The 22,102-nt window shown below is 40.9% G+C and overlaps 1 protein-coding gene across 1 annotated transcript in view; it reads left to right on the forward strand.

Annotated features, from left to right (window-relative positions):
- The first annotated feature begins 440 nt into the window (after positions 1 to 440).
- The window catches only part of LOC132954915 (disintegrin and metalloproteinase domain-containing protein 12-like), an 80,424-nt gene continuing 58,762 nt past the window's right edge, over positions 441 to 22,102 (forward strand). The window contains exons 1-3 of the mRNA XM_061027428.1: positions 441 to 964; positions 13,707 to 13,828; positions 17,339 to 17,412. Of these exons, the coding sequence (XP_060883411.1) occupies positions 862 to 964; positions 13,707 to 13,828; positions 17,339 to 17,412 (299 nt within the window). The 5' untranslated portion in view covers positions 441 to 861. The remainder of the gene's footprint in view (positions 965 to 13,706; positions 13,829 to 17,338; positions 17,413 to 22,102) is intronic.

Here is a 22,102-nt window from a genome sequence, read left to right on the forward strand (position 1 = left end):
TTTGACACATACCCCGCGACAGGGATGACAAGAATGTACAATTAAAATATATAAATATTTTGTTGCTTATGGTCTTATTTGCTCATGTAGGTCATATAGAGGCATCTGTATTAATTTCAGTCAGTTTTAACATCAGCTTAAAACTCCTCGTACTTGCTTTAAGTTGATGGGCTACAGGGCAATAGAAAAATACTTCACTATTTCAAGTTAATTTCTTTGATCTAAAATCCGGTTGAACACATCCTCTATTAAAATTATTATTTATTTTTTTATTGTTAGTATACATGTTGTCATTATTGGGCGTATGATTTCAAAGGTGCATTTCACGATTTTACATGACTTTATTCTGAAGGAACAAAACGGAACTTGTTCGCGGCTTGTTCGCGGCAGCGCTTTGATACTAGTTCTTTGAGCGCGAGAGGCGGCTTTAGGACCTGGCGGAGCGCGTCTTTGAAGCACATGGTCCCCACTCATAAGACAACACTTCTCTCCCCAGTAATTGCTCTGGAATTGATGTCATTCCAGTGGGCGACTGAGACAGCAGCGGTTTGTGAATTTCTTAATGTTTTCATCGCTCGCGATCTACTTCACTTTAAACACTTTTCTTTTCGCGAGGCAGCTTCTGACTCGGACACCTCTGAATGGGGAAAGTGCAAGGAGCTGAATCAGCTGTCGTCGGGATTTCCTAAAAGCACCCCTCATTGACTTGATCATATTTCAGGAAGTGGTTTTATTTTTTTGTGTGTGTGTGTGTGTGGGGGGGTTCTTGCACATCAGCTGTTGGAGGACTGTCACGGTTGTATGATGGTCGTGCAGCAGTGAAACAGTTGGTCAGTCCCGTCCACGCTTCAGCCGGGCATCATGAATCCCGGGTGCCGGAGTCTGAAGTTTATTTTGACAGCACTTCAGGCTTTGTCTGTCACTGTGTCGCTGTGTGACAGTGCGCTCTCCCAACCTACGGAAGGTAAGATGTATCAATTTAAAAAGGTCCATGCTCAAAAGTAGGAATTTCAGACAAATAACAATTGGAAACATGAAGAAAAAGCTTAACCTTTTAATGCATTAATTCTATGTTCCCTGCAACGTGTTTATTCTGTCCTCCTTTCTTTCTATTCTGCATATCCTAAATGATGTCTCTCCTTTAGCCTTTTGGGTGCATGTTATATGAAAGCATTTGTTGGTACCAGACTTCTGTTTTATGTTAAATGAAATCCTCTGTTAGTACACCATCCCTACAGATCTGTAACACATGTTTGGACAGAATGAATCATCTCCAGTCTACACAAGCTTTCCTTACACATGTAAATGTGCAGTTCTCGCCAACATATGTCTCTCTTCAAAAACGCAGAACTTGAGATTTGAAGCTGGCAGCCAATCTACCTCAGAGGAGAGGAGATGCTTTATAATTGATGATGCTGAAATTCCTCTTGGTAATCAGTAGTAGCACTTGAGGCGTTTTTGCAGGCGCTTGAAGCAAACTTCACTTTGTCAAGACACTTCAAACATACTTCAGGGTTTGAATTATGGATGAACTCCAGGGTTATTTTAGTGGCAAAACATAGAATAAAAGTCACATTGTAAAGAGGAGAGTAGATTTTTTTTTTTGGAAAACAGTAAACTACTGTTTTTTTTTGTGTGATTACGACGTACAGGCAACACGTGCAAAAAAGCTGCTCAAGAGCTCTGGGAAAATGTTCAAAAGTGATGTAAGAGGGTGTTTGTCTCTCAAACTGTGACCCTTGGGGCTATAGCTCATGACATCTCAGTCGCCAGTGTTTAATGCCCTAGGTGAGGACTCTGTGTACAACAGCGGAGACTGGAGAAACGGAGTGGAGGCGCTCTCTGATTTGCATCCAAACACACTGCCAGTCATGCCCTCCCACGGAGAAATCCTGGGAATTAATTACCAGCAAGGGCAAATGTCTAAAAGTGAAATCCAGGCGTCAAGAAGGCATCTTAATTCATCCACACTTGGGATATATCAGATGTTGGCCTTGATCTGTTGGTTCCCATGGGTTCAGCCTCATGGAAAACCACCTTTTCCAGGTCATTTTTTGGTGTTTTCTCTAGTTAATCTCATTTGGCATGAAACGTACCTTACTGGAGTAGTTCAGACTGTAGATAAAGAGGTAGGTGTAACGACTAATCAATTGGTTTGACCTGCAGGGTAATGGTCGACTCCATGCAATCTCAGACTGAATTGGCAATCATAAAACGACAATTTAGTCACTGGGTATGACAGCCAATATATAGTCTTCATATATACAGTGCAAAAAAAAAAAAGGATACTGGATAAAGATGGGGCGATATACTGTTGTCCTGGCTCGTATGGTATAATTATCTAAATTGCCAAATATTGATATTTCAATTTAAAAGATGGGGCAGATTTCTTTGGCAGTAAGACTCAACGCGTCACCACTTAATGACTCCACACGGTGGCGCTTATGAATGATGGTAACATGAACAGAAGTTTAGTTGCCAAAGAAGAAGAAGAAGTTGACAAGGGAATAAAAGAAGAGGAAAACAGCAGGATAATGTCAGATAGCGGTTAAAAGAAGCTAAGGGATGAAGCCTGATAAGAGGTTTAAATGACACCAAATTGCAGTGAATAATATATTCATCCTGCTTTTTGCATTCTTTAGTTTGTAAGATATCTTGCGTCATATCAATTATAAGATAAGATAAGATAAGATATACTTTATTCATCCCAGCAGGGAAATGTAGGTGTTCCAGCAGCCAGAATGGCAGACCACATGTTGTGTATTGTATCTTGAGTTACCCTGTGATTCCTAACCCTAAATTTGGATATTTCGGACCAAGACTTTTTATTCCATCCTTAGCAAATTGAGATTCAAAATTGTCATTGAAATTTAGAAACAGAATCTACGGTTTAACTTTTTTTTTTTTTTTAGCAGATATCTGCGTAAGAAACTGGATGAAATGAATGGACAAGGCTAATTAAAAGCTAATCATCGTCAGACAAAGCCAATAGTTCCTAAAGGCCTGATCAAGCCGCAGTATTTACGCCCCTGTAACGTTTCGCCTTCAATCTGAATGTACTGGAGGGAATGGGGGGACAAAGTGATCCAATTTCTGTAACGGAGGGATTACGTACGCGAGATGGAGCGCAGCGCTATGTTAGCGTGTATTTCTTTATGTGGAGCTCTCGCTGTGCCGTGTTTCTGCAACGCCCAAACGCAATGTGAATTCGCGGACTGGGACACCAATATTACACCTTCGCGGAATCGAGATGAATTTAAAAAGCCGTGATGATGGCGTAGCTTAGTTACGGCGCTTTAGCAAAAAAAAAAAAGCACTCCGGAAAGGGCTTTAAGATTCCATTTCTTCTAATGTGTCCCATATGTGTTGCCCTCCACGTGGACTATTTTTGGTTGCATGCAACCAAAGCTTGCTGAAACATAATTAGTCAGCACAACTTCCAATACAGCACACCGACACTAGAAGCTTTAGATGATGAGATCTGTCCCTCATCAAACTGTTTCTCGAGAGCACACTGAATGCAAAAAAAAAGTCAGCCAAAACTTAATCCGCTTATTGGCTTAAACATGAATCATTTAGGTCTTTTAAGTAAAAATTGCCAAATGTTTTCTATCCAAAATGTGAGGATTTAACATTTTAACAAAATGTGTCTTGAGCTTTTAGCATTTTGAAGGGCATTTGCGGATCGTCCACATTTGTCTGTACACTTTGTAGACTTAATGATTGTTGGATCAATGAAATGATTAGTTGCAGCTTACATCACGCTTAAGCATGACTGGGGCTCATTAGCGCTCCCTTTTACGAGTCTCTGTACTTTGCCTCCAGACTGCGCTTTTTGTCTTTGCTGTCAGGAATTCTAGTCTGCTGAGAAAAGATGGAGCAGCTCAGCTCCATGCAACGTCATGTTGGCATACATATTTCATGACACCCCTGCTTGAGCTTCCTTGTCAAGTTCCGCTTCTCCCTGTCTGTCTTGTGCATGTCGCTGTCTCAGCCGGCGATCATTTGTGAATGATTTCCTCCGATGGTTGACACACTTAGTGTCAGCCAGTATTTACTAGCCAGCTGTACTGTTTCAGCCAACATGACTCCATTCGCCTCAAGCAGTGCGTGCAGCTTGCGTGCTGCATGCTCAGACAAATGAAAACTGAGCTGAGAATATATTTTTGGACCGTAGTAAAACATTCCTTTAGCGAGCAGTGTCCTCCCCAGGAGAGACATTATCCCTGTGATGTGACCCATCTCAAGTCAGAGGCATTTAGTATCTTCTGACTTTGAATGGATTCAGATCTTCCAGACGAGTGTTTGGGGATAGTTAGGAGGACCCAGGAGGCTGGTATGAAGAGTTGGCAGAAGTGGGGTTGTGCACTAAGACAGATTGATCAACCAGTTGCTGTTCCGCAGTGGGGATATTTATATAGGAAGGGGAAAATATCTGGACTGTGCTCATGTGGCCTGAACCCTACATGTGTTGTATTAATTTCTGTGTTGGACTCGTATGACCCCCCCCCCCCCCCCCTCCCCCCACCCAACAACATTTCAACACACGATGTTGAAACCTGATGCTGGCTCTGGACTTTCTCATTGGACTTTCACACCCAGACAGGTCAGAGTTGAGCTCAGCACAGCTCTCCCTGAGCGTCTTCTCTCTCTCGTCTGGTCAGAGAGCTCAGCTGGCTCAGATATCTCCTATCTGGGTTAGTTCAAGTTCCACCCCATCACTGTTTTACAACAACAACAAAAAAATCACTGAAGGTTTATCGGTCTGTTTTTGTGTTCAACTTTTTTCAGAGAGCTTTAGGTTTAGCTGAAATTCAGTTTCACAGGAACTTGAAATCAGTCGAAAATCAATAAAAGCCCCTGAGATCATGATGAGTCATCAGACATTGGAAACGTTTTACGGGAAGAGAAAATACATATTTGTTTAATGGAAAAATACTTTCCTAAAGATAATGCTTTATTGCAATGTATTTGCCAGATAATGAGATATAGATAAACATTAGAGGACCAATATGTTACTGACACCTAGAGTTGAAAATGGGTATGATCCAGACACCGAAGCTTCACTTTATCCAGCTCTGCATCGGTCTTGAAACATTTTGGCGTTCTAACTTCTCTCCATTTTTCTAAAGCATCTCCAATATTTATCCTCGTTTTGTCACGTTTCTGGTAATGGAGGATATTTGAAAAATGACTTTTGATGTCGGGTAGAATCAGGTATTTCTGAACCAGTTCGCTTGCCCACTTCCATCACTGCAAAGACCTGTTGGTTTGCCGTTTGCAAACCAAGGGGCGGTGGGCAAAACGGCTGTGTAGGGGTCGCTTAAACAATATTACTTCTCTGGTCCAAACAAAAACTATTCTGCACTGTAATCGAATCTTAGATGAAGGACATGCCGGCTGCTGCACTGCTCACAAAGGAAACCAGCACTTCAACATAGCATGTGTCCTTAATGTGTGATGATATAGTTTAATTCAGTATTTGATGTAAAGTGTAACCATATAAAAAACTCTTTCATTGAGATTAAATTAGATAAATATCCAAGCAGATCATGTGTCAACTATTTTTATTGAACCTAAAACTGAAATGGCGCTTCTCACATGGTACATTTTCTCAAAGGTTGTTTGCAACTTGAAAATCAAAGCGACTTGTACCTTCTTTTTTTTTTTAAATCCTGAAGAGTGAGGAATAGGAACCAAGAGTCAGCTCGACTACATTCCATATGAATTTTCAGCCTCCACTGAGATTTGAAAACACACCTTAGCACCAGACCATCTATCTTCCAGTCTGGCTTACAGCAATGGCCCATTTACCTGCCTACTCTGCAACAAGAAGAGACAAGCAGTGATGTGATTCCTAATAGGCAGACATGTTCTCGGGAACAGGACAGGTCACCTCCCACCTGGGTGAGTTTCTAACAAATTGGACCAAATGAAGTTCTGCTGTTGCCAGTTTTATTTGTCTGCTTCTGTCTCAGTTTTGTGTTCCACGGGCCGACCTCTGATGTATTTTTATAGTGAAGCAGAGCGAGCAGCACATCAAATAAGAACAAAGTTTTAAAGGAGAACTTTGCTCAGTCAAGATTGTTAAAAAGTTTGGATTGGGGGGGGGCATGGTTTGAGGGTTTCACACCCCCAGAAACTGCAGTTCTTGATTTGTATCACCTTGCGCTGAAGCTAACGTCTTTATATTCAGAGTTGTCTTTATTCATTGAAGTCCTCTAAGGAGAAAATGTGTTCTTAGTCTTAAGGTGCTATTCAAGCTCAAGTCCATTTACCATTTGTTTTCCTGTGGTTGGGGTCAGCATGGTCACATAAAAGGTGGCACAGTAGTAACAGGAAGGATTCAATAATACCTAGATAGAGAAGAAGCAGGAAGAGCCCAAATTTGCAGATGGTAGGGACGCTTTGTTGGCAGCCTTTAAGGATATCTGTAATGGCGATCAAAGCTAGTGGTTAACGTCGTGGAAGATGCCAAGGTACTTGTTGTCTGAGTAGAAGTCCTATCATCAACTATATTCCATTCCCAGGAATTATACACGTGTGTGAAGCGTGAATCATTACATCAAGGTCTGAAATTAGATTTTTTTATTCCAGGATCTGTATATATGTTGGCAAAGCAAGAAAATGTTTTACAGCTTTGTTTGAGGAATTAACAGAATTATTAAAATTAAGGGTTTTATAAATTTCATTACATTGATCCAATTTACAGAACCATTTAAATTTCCTCCATCACTGATATTGGTATTACTATTATAGACCTGAAGTTTATTTTTCACACTGTATTAAAACCTGAGGCTCTTTCTCTTTTTTGTTTTTCTGTCTTGATTTCTTTTTTAGTTTTTTTTTTTTTTTAATTTTGAAAGTTTTCCAGACATGTGCCTCCCATGACAGAGGTGTTCCAGGGCGCTGAAAAAGTAATCCATCATAGAAACCATATTAACAAGCCTTCACACTGCTCCGCTTTAGACGCTCTATGACTCTGACCTTTTTTTTTTTTTCTTTCCTGAGGTACGCGCGCTCAATGCCACGCAGTGCGGCCCTCGCAGCCTGGGAGGTGTTGCAGAGCCGCTCGCTCAGGGCTTACGGCACCAGTTCTCGGACAACATTAACCTCCTGCTGAGCCGGGGGGGGGATATAGCCTCTAGGGCCATTTATTTCCCATAGAGTAATTATGTGCTGACATCAGGCTCGTGTGACAGTAAATGAGTCTGGTGTACAAGGTGGGGGAAGAGAAACAGACTAATGTGAGAGAACAAACAAAAGGGCTATTTACCAGTAGAGGAGGCTCAGTGTTAGATGGCCTGATTATGACCCTGACTTTGACCTGAAAAACCATTAACAATTCTTATTGCAGTTAATTTTGACACACTGGTGCCCTTATTGGATTTGATTTAAGGAAACCCTCCTTCCAGCATGTGCAGATTCTTCTTACATGATGTCACCTAAAGGTTTCTAAGTTTCTTAGTTCAACCTTCAGGGTGTTGACATTACGTCCCCCAAATGAATCAGATGTTTGCTGTGGACTTAAGCCAAGATTACCAGGCACTTTTCACCTTTGCTCTGTAATCCATATGAACCCTAAACTGTGGCTCAAGGAGCAAGTTAATATGGTTCAAGGTCAATCAATCCAGACGGTACCCTTTTTTTATGCATTAATCCACAATGAGCTGCCTGTAAAAAGGAAAGACGTCCTTTTAACAGGCAGAAACCCCAAACAGCACTGTAATCATTGGTGGGGAAGCCATCTGCTGCAACTGGTTGGGATGAAAAAGTGTGATAGATCGACAGAAAAAGGATAAGTTGATTGATTAGGTGATAAACAGGACATTGGTACCTGCTCCCCAAGTATTAGAAATAGCCATTTTCTCTTAATGCGAGGAATTATCATTTATCATAGACTTATCTGTGAACTTGAAAGTCTGTTTCCATCTATAAATGTTAGAAAATAGTGATGAATGCTCAATGCAAGTTATCAGAGCCCAAGGTAAACGGTCAGTATATAGTCAATAAAGGTCCTAAAATTGCTTGTGTTGTTAAATCGGTAGTCCCAAATCTTTTAATTATTAAAAAGGAAGCAAATGCTCACCAAATATGAGCGTAATATTTCTTTTCCTTCATAAATGATGTAATTGAATATTGATTTATTCACCATGAACCCAGTTTTTAGTTTCCCGTCATATTGTTCCTGCAAGAATACATTTAAATGGAACAGGTTTGGTGTTCAGATTGCTTGTTGATCTAATTTAACAATGTAAAGATGGTTTTGTGCCTTGGAGACCAAGATGGTCATTTTTCCCTTTGTTGGATATTATATAGAAAAGGCGATTCCTTGATTAGACGTCCGAAGAACTCATTGAACTGTCAATAATGGTTAGTGACTGGCCGGGAGAAGATAATGAATGAGAGAAAAGGGGATACTGAAAGACAGCAGAGTTCATTGTTTTTTTTTTTTTCTATCCAAGGTCATTTAATAAAAGAGTGTCTGCTTGATGGCTCGTCCTCCCAATGTATCATTCATCACACTTTCCCCAATCGCCATTCAGTTTTAATTAGCATAATTTACCCGCCCTGATTGGGGATAAATTGATTCCGTGATATGCCTGTCAATCGCCAGTTATCAAATGAACAATAGCCACAAACACGGACTGAAGTTTCCACCTCATGGGGTGATGTCAGAAACAATTCTTGGCTCGGAAACTATGCTGGAATGTTTCCACAATCAAGCCAGCGCTCTGATTAAAGACATCCACCAAATCTGGATAAAAACGGTCATGGATACATGCTCTTGATTCAACGATCACTTTATTAGATTTGCTATATTGAGAACACACCTTCATGTGGAACCAGGGACGAGATGTATATTTATTTTTCTTAAACCGTATTTGTTGAGTCATGGTTCTGCTCAAAACAGACCAATTTAAAGTCATAACTCCCTGCCCTAATTAAACCCACATGCTCTCATTTCCATCCCATTTCCGTCTAGAGGTTTGAGAAACTAAACATTGTCCATTCAAGTCAAACAATGCTGGAATCATCTCAAGTGTTTGCTCTAGCTTGTTTTTGGACCATTCGTGGGATTTTGCATGTCAAAGAATCTCATTCAAGCCGCTAAAGACGTTTCTAATTTTCAATCTGCCATATTTTTGGTGAGAAGTGACAAGAGTGTGTCACTGTGTGCTTTGGGCAAGGGCGACTGTGATTACGAGTGCCCTTCACTGACGTGTGCATGCATGTGTAGGTTGTATCCCATCTCAGAGGACCTTCCCACATGTCTGGGGGGGGGGGGGGGGGGCACGACCTCATTGAGTGTGCAGATGAAAAGAACAGCACGCTATTTGTGTTGGAAAAGCAAAGATTGTTATGAATACATTATTTCATGGTTGCCTGTCGAGGCTCTGGGGTTTAATAAAGCTGAACAGTTGTTGGGTTGTTTTTGGGGAGCAGAAGTGAGGGGGGGGGGGGGAGCAGAAGGGCTGGAGGTGTGGAAGGGCAGTAAGAGAGGACGTCTTGGGATGTGCATAGAATCGAGGAAGGTCATGTTCTCTCAGACTTGCAGTTTACAGATTGGGGATCAGAGGGGCTGATTTAAACAAAATGATTTTCTGTCAAATGCCTGAAATGACTGATTCCGCTTGCCCATAAAGAAGACTAAACATTTTTTGGGTTGGAACCTGAATGAAATGTCGTGACTGAAGTTCTGTAGGATCAAATATTGCACCAAGGTTGTTCAAAGTCCTTAATAAGCAGACCAAACGTACCCCCCCAAAGGCACCTCTTGGCTTACATTTCAACAGATTAGTGAAGTCTGTGAATATCTACAGCAATATCCTAACCCCAGGGATTGGTCTCTCTAAAAGGTGATTGAACAAATTAGCCAGAGAAAGTATCTGAAAAATATCTGAAAAATGTTCTGCTTCTTTAAATGTTGCTGTAATGAAACACGGGAGAATGACTTTTGATTTGTAATCCAAATCTGTAGTGATGGAAAAAAAAGGTAACCCTAGGGGACACAACGCAGAAAGAGAACCACACTTCAGTGTCTTAACCTGGTCTGTGACCCTTTATAACTGTTGGACTGTTGAAAATAAATATGTATAGCTGACATAACGCCAAGCGCCAACATCCAGTGTTGAAAAATGAAACCAATGTGAAACTGCAAAAAACTGCAGTTCCTCACTTGGGGCTGGCTGAAAAAAGTCAAGGAATTCCCATTAGGTCACACGTTAAAATGTCAATTTGTACGGAAAAAAATAAACATGTTACTTAATTTAATTCATAAATGTGCATACTTAGCAATGTGGTTATTTGACTTACAGGGGGGCACTTTGTAAGTGTCTAACAGGAGGTTTAAGGCCCGCCCAAGCTCTACCTCTTTGTCTTTTTCTTGTCTGAACAAAAGTTAGGTTGTGATACAGTTCCAAAGTGGTGATCGCCATTGTTGGGCTTTAAAGGCCTCTTCAGAAACCAGTGGGTGATGTCACTTAGACTAACATCCACCTACATTATACAACTCAATGGATCACACCCACATGTATTGATTTGTGAACCCCCTACCGTTGGTAGTTGGCCGTTCAGCTGCACCACATTGGTTTCTTGGAGCCTGAAGTGACCACATTTGGACGAGATGGTGGATGCATGCTGCCATGTCTGTGTCCCAGTTTATAGGTCGCCATTGTAGTGACCTGTAAATAATTGCATTGCCCTAAAGAATACCATGGATACTGTGGATTTTACGATATTGACCATTATTTGGAAAATCAACAACATGCTGTATCTAATAAGACTTGACGCTAGTAAAAGAGACCTTCTAATTCCTTAGAAAAACGTTTCCTGAAGTTACAATGTTGCAACCATACGGGTTTATGGGTGATCCCAATCTGAAGATGGAGAACCCTTAAGGTATAAAAACCCAATTGCATTAAAAAAAACAAAAACATTTCAATTTGGTTCAGGTAAGATGCTTGTCTGAAACGCCTAATCAGGGATAAGTGTGATTACCACAATGTGTAAAACAACAACACAAAGGCTGTACATAATAGAACTTGTTGTTCTTTCTTAACAACACCACTGGGGAGTGCAAATTATATTACCTTATTCAGGCATTGGTCTGTATCACATTTCTCCCACACACGAGCAAACACACACAGTCATGTTTCTGCGCGCACACACACTCATACAATCCTCCGACCCTAGCACTGACTTTATTGAGGCCGTATAAATGGCACAAACTCTCCTTGTGTACACCGGAGCATAAAGGGAGCCGATCGCGGCCAGAACTCTGCTTTATTAAGACCTCTGTTTACACTCTCCTTTATTGAACATATAAATAAGGCTCAGGGTTCTGGTGCCACTTTTTACCGCTCCCTCAATGCTTCTGGTGGCTCCTATAACACTCTAGCTAACAAAAGCTTACACACTCTACACACAGGAGCCACAGCACGCTCCAACTTTACCAAAATGTCTTTCCCAAGCCTGCAGACTGTTTCCACTAATATATTGGCATTTATATGCGGGAATTAAAGCTCATTGCACACCACATTAAAAAATGGTTATTCAATTGTTGACTTTGAAGTCAAGGGGGAAAAAAAGAACCGTATAGTTGCCAACCATGTCTTTAAAGTTGATGTGAATGGCAGTTCCATCTGTGTGTGCTAGCCTCATAAGTTGGCTAACCATAATTTGGAATTTGACCTTTTCTCTCTCAGAATTTCCCAGTTTTTCCCCCTCCCCATGTTGTTTTGGTATCCATCCGCACTTTTCATAGAGGTCACCATGCTGCCTTACTCAGCATGCCCACCTCTCCTCCCCAGACGGTGTGGTTTTCGAGGGCTAATGAGGGTAAGATGCCTCTCCCTGCTGTTGTGTGTGTGAGTCTCTCCCGTCCCTGCTGGAGCCTGCTTCTCATCATCAGGGTGGTTTGCTGGATGAGGACTGCTGAGCTGGTCACCTCTGGCTCTCCACTATCAGCTGGAGCGGCTCTGTGATGGACTCCAGAGGAGGTGGTTTTCCTCAGAGGAGAACCAGAACAAAAGCTCAGCTGGGGAGGGCCTGGCCTGGTGTGGGTTATTAATGCCGGATAAAAAGCAGACTCAGCTGGGTGAGTCATGCGTAGAGAGAAAGAAAGAGCTGGAAGAGCCCTGAATGTGCTGGTAATAATAATGATCTGTGACGAGTGCTTCCCCTCGAGAATGCTTTGTGTCCATATTTGTTTAAAATTGGATTCAGAATTAAGAAGTAACAAATTTTCATGTTCAAAACAAACCATAAATTATTCTGAAGACCACATGCATAATTCCTCACAAGTCCGCTGACATCATCTTTGAGCTAAATCTGTTTCCCCGCTGTTTGGAAACGCTCGGTGGAGCATCAGTGGAAGAAAACAAAAAACAGACAAACATTTGATTTAGGATGTTTGCACTAACTAATGATTCCAGCAACCCCTGCTGCTTCAGTGAAAGACCCCGGCTCTGATAAAGCATTCCCCGCTGGGCAGTGCTGATTACTGCAGGGATCACTGGTAGCAAAGTCCTCTGGTTTCTCACAATTGCACTTCGACATCTCTTTGATCACATGATCTAATATTAGGAATGATTGCAGTCCAACGACACCCAATGTCTCCTTGACTGGTTGACAGGTTTCCATAGTAATTGCATATCAAAAATAGCAGAGCACATACTGGTTCAAAGTCAACTTTACTCAAAATGGGACTAGTATTTACAACTGGAACATCATGCTGTATGTATAAAAGGGTTGGAGTTAGAATTTGAGATGATAAACTCATTAAGAAAATGTTTACTGGGGTTATAAATAAACTGAGAATTAGGCTGATTTTCTGGTGTGGTCTCACACAATCAGAATTATTTTTGTAACCAGTGGAGTCTCCCCATTGCTGGCCATTAGAAAGGATTGATAGACTAAGGTGTGTAAAACATGAGGTGTGGAACATGAAGCTTAAGTCCACATCTTATTTACAGTCCCTGTCAGAGCAGAGTGAGAGGACATAAAAAGCATGCATTGGAAAAAGGACCCAATGCTACGTCTAAGCCCTGCCCCCTATCCTGAACACTATTTTGTGTCAGGAGTTTTCACAGAAGCAGCAGCAAAACCAGTTTCTCTTCGCTTGAAACTCTCCTTTCCTGAAGAACCTACCAGATTTATGCAGCTGGAGTGGCAGAGGGGTGTTTACGTTTTCACCGCAGGCTAACGGCTCTCATCCCTTGATGTGTGAGGGTGCTGATTAGTGCTGTTGTATTCACGTCTTAATGGCAGAGTAGACGGCCTCAATCGTATCAAGAGGCGTGAGCATATGTTCAGGAAAAGCGAGGATGTGTTGGAGATGGCATTTTGTCAGCTTAGATAATTGTTAGTAATGAAAAACAAAAGCATTCAGATAGCATTAATTGTATGCTGAGACACAGAGAGCCATCAAAAACAAATACTGTGATTTTGTTTAAGTGACAGCTGCACTGTCGGGTCTCTTTCCTGATGCTGTTTATGAACCCCAGGCTCAGGCCTTTAATAGCATGGAGGAATTAATTACCGGTGTTGTTTGTATAATATCTATTAGGAAATATTCCTATTGTTTGTCTCCGCGGAGCTGGATAAGGTCTGCGTTAACAGATGCTACGAGAATTTGGAATAAAGAAGGAAAGCTTTGAAGTTGTCTGTGTATTCTCATATGGTATTTATTTCTTCTTTCACAGGGAATCTTGTGGGTCCGACTGTTCAACACAGACCAACAGCCAAGCAGAAACACTATGGGACCACAGTACCTCTGCAGTTTGTTGGACAAGACTGGAAACCAATCAGCCAGCTCAAACCCCAGGTGAATAATAGTTAGTTGATGAAATGATTAATTTGTCTTATTAGGAAATATGGGGAGAGAGTGGGGACAACTTGCATCAAAGAGCCAAGGGTCGGAGTCCAACCTGGTGCCGAACCAGGACCCCTTTTAAATTCTTTCAACATTGGTGCTGTTTGATTTTTGGCTTATCCGAACCCAAAATACTCCAGAGATAATATAACTCTTAGTAATTATTTGTCATCCAAATAACAAAAGTAGAAATATGGTGTTAACATGACAAAGGAATCTACCAGGAAAGTAAACGTCTGCCATGTGGCTGTGGATCAGTGGGCCGCGGCTGATGCACAGTCGCTGATTGAGACTTGGTTGTCTCTCAGCCCGAGGTCGGGGGTTTGATCCCAAGACACTGCAGACACATGCTGAAGTGTCTTTGGGCAAGACACTGAACCCCAAATTGCTATAGCGGCGTGTAAATGCATGTGAATGGAATAGTACTGTCAGGCAAGCGGGCACTTCACATAGCAACGTCTGTCATCAGTGTCAATGTGTTGTCAATATGGCACATAGTGTAAAAGTGCTTTACAAGTCCAAATGCATTTGCCATTACCCATGCTGGATTACGTCAGCCAGACGCCTCAGCATTGATTTCCCTGTGATATCTGAATTCTCACTCACACTGTGTTTCTGGCCTGTTCTCTCATGTCAAATGAGGAATCTGTTTTTTCTCATGCAGGGGAAAGTTTTTCAGATGTGGCTTTAAAATGGAAAGATGGAAAGTTTAAGCTCCTGGTATAGGTTGCCTATAGGGGTTGCCTTTCATCTTAGCCACTAATTAAAGACTTTTAAACTTTTATAAAAACACTCTTGAATCTGATTCTCAAGTCCAATCCAATATCTTCTCAATTAGCTTCATAGAAAGCAACACAAGCTATGTAGCTATACCACAAGCTATGAATTAGATGACTTTCACATTTCTCCTGCAGCCCTACCTCGAGCCTTCAGAGGTAGTTGCTATATGTATCTATTCAGTATAGCCTTTAAATTAGCACGACTATGGAATCAATAGTCAAGTCAACAGACATCTCTGCAACAAAGGCAGAGATTGCTGCTACAGCTGAAGAATCTACAACGTAGAGGGGAGGAAAACACGATACAGCCCACTGGAACGTTAATTAAATATTTGAAATCTGGCATCCTTGGCTCTGTTTGGTTTTGTTAAACAGTCTGGGATAATAACACCAAACACATGGCTGCCAACAGACTTAAAAACACAGCTTGTGTCCCCAGGTGGTGTTATTGAGTCAATTCATTTGTGAATTAATTTGTTAAGGCCTATAACGAAACAGGGAAGGTGCCACAAGGTTTGTTTGGGACATTATTACCTCGGAAAACAAAACAAAACAGATCCTCAGAGTTAAAAATACTCACAGTGTGGGTGAAACAAGTGCTTATTTAAATCCAGTACTCTCAAAGTTACGAGCTAAAACATGCAGTGTACTATCTTTATTTTCCATTAGGTTATAAATGGCTGTTTGTCATTAACATTATGCAGAGTGAAGGAGGTCATAGCATGCATATAGAGTGCTGTCTGAATAAAAACAGCAGGAAGTTTAGTCCCACATGACTTGTGCAATGATACTGCCTAAAACCTTAAGTGTTCTGCTTCCATGTCCTTTTATGATCCGCTACACATTCTTCTCCACAGGGGGTGATGGATGACTTAACCCAGAGTGGCGCTCCCTTCTATAGTTGACCCTCATTGAACTACATGTGTTAAAAATGTGTTTGTGTGTGTGGTTGCTCGGTGATATGGAGAATGTGAGTTGTTTTTTTGTCGTTGTTTGGAGTGGGGGGCGCTGCACAAAAGAGGAGGTTTAGGTGTTGACATGTGGATGAATATGTGTGTGTGTTTGAGCAGCCGCGTTTGTTGCACGGCACGACTGACAGAAAAGATGTACGACTCAGTGCCACTTCATCTGACTGTAACAGAGACACACGGACGCTCTCAGTGTTGTAACTCAGGGGTGCAAAAACTGGAGGCTTTCTGCAGGATTAATGTCAAATGGAATAGAAACATAAAGCTAATCCTCTCAGCTCTTGTTCTAAGATTCAAAGACGCCTCATAAGGATTTCTTACTGCTCTCATCTATTGAAAACAGTCATCTTGCATGTTTTCACGCAGTGTGGGTGGCTCAGTCACACTCTCATCAGGACTGAAATGTGTTTTTGTTTTGTGGCCACACATCGCCCTCTTTTTCATTATTCTGTTCAATTGCAATTATGCAAAAGAGGACCCCTCCCCCCCAAAAAAAGTCATGCAATAGTTCCTATCATCAGTTGTGAGTATCCTGAGTTGTCTTTTTTTTTTGTCTGTGAAAGATTTGCTCTTTTGTTTTGTTTTTATCTGCGTTATTGTACACAGAGCACAGCAGGCTTTTCATTAAAAAACAAATCTTAAAATGCTAAACATTCATAAAGGTTCACCTTTAGCTGAACTATCACTCTTCTCTTTCAAACAAACTCACCTATTCATGAGAGAAAACAAAGACATTTCACTTTAAAATTCTGCCTTGATTTGATTCCTTTCTTAATCTGACGCAAGACATCAGGCTAGCAAAAATGCTGCTAGCAAAGCTGCTACTAGCTTGTTTGACAGTGCTCAGCTTGTTTTTGGGGTAAGGAATCCTTCAGTGTTTATGGTTCACTAAGCTTTTTATCATCAGAAAATTATCCGCAGAGGTTTCACTTTCTGTGAGTTACTTGAGAAAAATGTATTAATTTAGGTAAGGCTGTTTCAAGTTAAATATTTGTCTGTTTTTCGGCGGAGCTAGCTTGGCTGCATGCTTTTGCTCACAAGCTAGCTGACTAGCTTAGTAAAAGCCTGCCTCAAGTTAAATTATGTAGAATACAAAAACAACGGTGGTTGAAAACCTGTTTGTGTTGTGAAAAATGGAACACATGTTGGCTGATATTCTTTAGGAGTTTGATGTGGAGTTTAAAGTCCTCATAAAACAGAACTTTCAGAGTATCTAACTGCCAAGATGTGACATATTTCCAACTTAAAATGGATGGAACCGATCACAAAATAACGTTGAATTTGATTGGATTGTTAGCTTTGAGAGGTTTTAAAATTGGTTGTAATATGAGTAAATGCCCCCTGAGTGCCGGATAAGTTATCAGACATTGGAAACATTTTACAGGAAGAACAAATACTGAAAATAATCAGAGGCTTTATTGAAATATATTTGGCAGCTAATGGCAGAAAAATTAACTTTAAACACGGAAACAGAGGATTAAAACTGTGAAAATGTATTTTTCATTTCATTGGGATTTTTACTGAGAAAAACAAATGGCACAACTTTATATTAAAAAGTCAAAACTCGTTTGACTGATTCAAGTCTGAATCAGGTCTTACAAATTAACTAATGCCTAAACAAACAAAACATAGCAATCTTTGCTCAATCAAAATGCTCTCGTCCTGAAACCAGAAGCAATATTTCTCATCCCCTCTCCTGACTATTGTCTCCTCAGAGTCACCCTGCATCACTGAAGCTCCTGATTGAAGCGGAAGGTGAACAGCTGCTCTTGGCTCTGGAGAAAAACGAGTAAGTGCTCTCTCCATTCATACTTGGCCTTAGCCTGGAACTGAGTGCTTTCTAGATTACAAATGGGCGACATATGCACTGCCCAGGGGCTACAGCTGGGGCTGCAGCCAAGTTGTGTGTCACATTTTAAAAACCAGGCAAGGCAAAGGAAGAAGTGTTTCTCTTTATTTCAATGCAGGCATGGTTTTGCTATTTGCACTCTGGCAATCCTGTGTGCGAAATCAAAGACTTGAAAGACAGAACTCTCGCAAACATCAGACAGACGTTGATTAAAACCAACGTCTTCCTCCTTCTTCTCCTTCTATCTTTTCATTTGATCTATCGGCATAACACAGGGGAAAAGGGGCTTTGTTTGAACATGTTACCCACTCCTTGCTGTGTATATTAACACACTGTCAACACATTGTCAGCCTGGAAACTGACAATGAGGGGGAACATCATTTTATATAGATAGCACTGTAGTTTGATGGAGATATAGCTCTGGATCTGTTGGTAGGAATTATTTGTCATCTTTGCATTTTTACACAAGGGCTGACTTGAAAGAGACCGATTCGAGTGTGTTTCTGAGAAGAATGGGACGTGATTGATGGAGCAATATGTTTTCCATCCAGCTCTGCTGCCACACATGAGCAGCCAGGAACAAGCAGAGTTGTCTGTGAGATAGAGAGAAAAGGGGAAAGAGATGGAGCAAACAGAGAGTCAAAGAGAGCGAGGATGGGGTTTTTATGTCAGACTCGGCCATGAATCTCACTTGTTTCCCAGACTTAATATATGTAAATTCCACCTGCAGACTGTGGGACAAAGCTTTCAACACCAGCGACCGCAATTTTACGGCTTACCTACTTTGAAAATATTTTGATGGGAAATCACACTCGCTCTTTCTGTCGAATAACATTCCAGCTCTGCACAGGTGGGGATTTTGCAAAGCTGACTTGCAGATTGTCAAATTTTCAACAGGCCCATTTATAGAAGGGAATTACGCTCTTTTACAGTAAAAACATTTCATTTTGAAACGGGGAACTTAACTTTCCCCCTGTGATCGGTTTGAATGGAAATACAACCTGCATTCCCATAAATCGCCTACATGATCCTAATCCAGCGTGGCTGTCATCGTCGTCCCGTAGAAGTCAACGATAAAGTCCACAAACAGAGACGAGTCTAATGAGCTCCAGCATGATGGAAAGACTTTACCTAAACAAACCTCTGTGCTTTCCAAACACCAACCTGTCAGAATTACTCTCAACACTTCCAGCTAGTCTGAAGAACAAGGTTTTAGAACCGGCAAGGGTGGAATTCTGCATCATCTGCAGACTCTCACACATTTATGGGATAAATCAAAACTCTACTTCAAAATCTCCAAAAAAGAAGCTTCTTTATGTCATGAATGTTTGACAAGAAAAATCAAAAACGTGGATATTTTTAAGAGGATGTGTGACTTGTTGAGTGAGTTGCTCTGCGGATTAGAACTGAACCTGCTGTGCTGACATTAAGTGAGGGTCCTTGTCTGAAGTTTCTGGCAGACTGGCTGATGAAATCCAGTTGTTCAAACACAGCCTGCATCAGTACGGGAGGAATGGATGTTCTCCAGAGTGAAGTGATTTGAATTAAAGCCTGAGAATGCTTTTTGTTTCCTAAGGTCTTTCTTAATAAATATCGCTGGCACACAATGATGTGAGCTGCACAGCTGAATACAGTTTGTTTTATTGTATTGAGAAGTGTACATGCTCTATATTTATATGATTACACATCACTACTGCTGTGTTCTTGAGAGTAAAGTTTAAAATTAAAGCAGGCGGCCCATTGAAGTCAACAATGACCATGAACAAGTGATCCCAAACTTCCTGAAATTACAATCTTTATGTGTCCAGTTTCAACAATGGACCAGTTTTTGTTAGCCAATATAGAGCTTTGTATGGTCTGTCTGCGTCTCGGCATTTAGAAAAGAAGAAGCTGGAGACACATGTCACATATCCTCTGACTGCCTTATGAAGCTGCCTGTTTTCTGGATAGAAAGTGCACACAATGCCTGGAGCCAACTGTGCCATCTAAGTGGTACTTTTGGTGTGGATATTATGGTTCAAAACATTTCTTGCCTGAAGAGCCATTCCAGGAATATTTTCATATAGCTCTATTTATTTAAATTCAAAGATTGTCAATAAGAATATACAACGTTTATTGGCTATAATCCAATTACTTTTATTGAGGCAGCATTCATAAAAGTCCAATTTAACATTTTCCATTTTTTCATTTCAAGTTTTGTTTGCATTGAAAAAGGGAATTTGCTGATGGACTCCAGTGGATGGACATCAGCATAGGCCCGTTCGAATAAGTATTGAGCAATTTAGCTGTCTGTTGTATTATTTTGGTGTTCAATGCGGTGTTCAATGTCAAACATATAAATCTTACAATTCTGTGTCATGAAGTTTTGTAAAGTAAATTATTGACTTTCTACTTATACTAACTGTATATGTATGATAAAAATGAAGCACTATCTGATTAAATCAAAGGACACAAATGATACCTGTAACCTGATACACAGTGGAGGAAGTTTTGATGATGTAATTCAAATGAAGGTACTAATGTTTAAAATGTAAGTCCAGCTGGTGCTTTCTAAAATAAAGGAATATCAAACCTTACCTAATACTTATACAGTGTTATAGGGTATTTGCGAGTACACCAACTATAGATCCAATCTGATTCCATATTTTAAAAGCCCCTCATCAGAGAAGAACAGATTACAAATACATGTACAGAGTGATGCTCACTAACAACAGTGTGGTTCTAGCGTACAGTGTAAGCAGCATCTGAACCTTTCATATCAATTACAAAACCTGACCTTTGCTTTCTGAAATAGATCCTTTGTTTCCTTTGTTTCCATCTCAAGGTAAGGCTCTGAACCATTTGTACATTCCCAATGAAAAGGGACAGTGTGGGTACATGTGCTCTGGCGCTTTGTCCTGGTCAGAAAGAAAAAAAAACATGTTTTCATATGGTTGTTTTCACTAACTTTTTTGCACAAAAGGAGCCATTTATTTATCTACTCCCTTCGGCTCTGTTGGAGGAAAGAAACCCTGAAGTTTGTGCGCATCTGCACCGTTGGGAACAGCCCTTGAGCTCTGTGAATGTGAGGCCTCTAGGCATATCAAGATGAGTCCCTAGCTGAGCAGGCAGCATGCTCTCCTGCCCTGTTCTTATCTTTCTAATGGACTGCAGGATCACTAAAAGGAGGCCTGGGGCTTGTCAACTGGGTGGAGGATGTTCTCGATTGTCTGCATTGGAGTTCCACCCTGCTCATCATGTTGTTTGGCTCTAAACATAAGGGGGCCTTGAGGGTTGGCTATCAATCTTATGGAGACTTTTCATCTTCATGCTCTGAGACCAACAGACACAAAGAAGCAAATTTAATCTAGCCTTTTCCCTGGATACAAAGCAGGCAGAGGCTTCCTGAGTAAAAGGCTTGGCTGCTAACTTTTTCTATCTCGTTGGTGTTTGGAAGAACAATAAAACTAAGCCTGGACAGGATCCAGACACTGTTTGTCCCGGTTTGCGTATTGGGTTTTAGGGATGTTATTTGACTCCATATCTCAGGCTGGGCTGCTGATGGCCTGTGATCTGTTGCTTCACGCAATGAAGACGTCCTCGTGTCTCACTGAAAACACAAACAGGAAACAAGCTCTCCTGGGGATCTATACAAACAGAAGGCTATAGACAATGCACAAATAACCAACCCTTTCTGGAGAAAAGACGTCTTATGACCTCCTTTGCAGAATTACTGTCCTCGAATGCGGAGCCACGCACAGATTGTTTAAGGAATGTCAAACCTAGGGATAGTCATGTATCAAATCATACCTCTTGTTGTTAAAGGAGGAGGGAGCCAGAAGTGTATCGAATCCTTCTCCAAGTCATTACTGTAAATCAGTCATAAAACAAGATTAATAGTACTTGTCTCTAGTGCTTGCATTGAATGCAACAAGGCAAGGCAAATGTCTGTGATCGCTGCTCTAATCTCAAACAATGTCGGTTTACATTTCTAAGTATGGCTTTTAGAGATTTAACCCAATTTTTGTATTAATTGAAATGAAGGTTGACAATTAAAACAAATGTAGTGCAAAATCTGAGGTAAAATTGTATTCTATTGGAACAGACATAAGTCAGTGAGCCTCCATAGTACCTTAACCCTAATCCCCCATCCATAGGGTTGTTTGAATTGTTAAGGAAGGATTTTTAGTTTGACATTTCAAACATTATGACAAATATTGTTTTTATACACGTTTTTCCAAAGTTTCCAAAGTTTTGTATAGTGATGCAACGATGCGTCTAGCCATGGTAGGGCCGGCGCACTGGTAGAGTTGGCCTTCTCTAAACTGGAAAGTTGGGGGTTTGATACCCAGTTCCTGCAGTCACATGTCGGAATGTCATTGGGCAAGACACAGCTCCTTGCATGAGTTTTAATTGAGACCTAATGATTATCATTTTTCTAAAGCAATACTTTGATCCCTGTTGATACGTGCTAGAACCCAACATCCCCACATTGTAGACCTGGAGTAAGAACAAGAGGAAAAGGCTCGGCATGAGAAATGATGGAAGATAAAAAGTTTCAAATATTTAAGGAAGACGAAGAGATAAAACTGAAGATTTGAAATCTCCGTTCATTAAAGCTCAAGTTGCTCCTGTTATTACTGTGGAGATG

This window comes from Labrus mixtus, chromosome 21 (assembly GCF_963584025.1).
Source record: "Labrus mixtus chromosome 21, fLabMix1.1, whole genome shotgun sequence".
Taxonomy (NCBI): domain Eukaryota; kingdom Metazoa; phylum Chordata; class Actinopteri; order Labriformes; family Labridae; genus Labrus; species Labrus mixtus.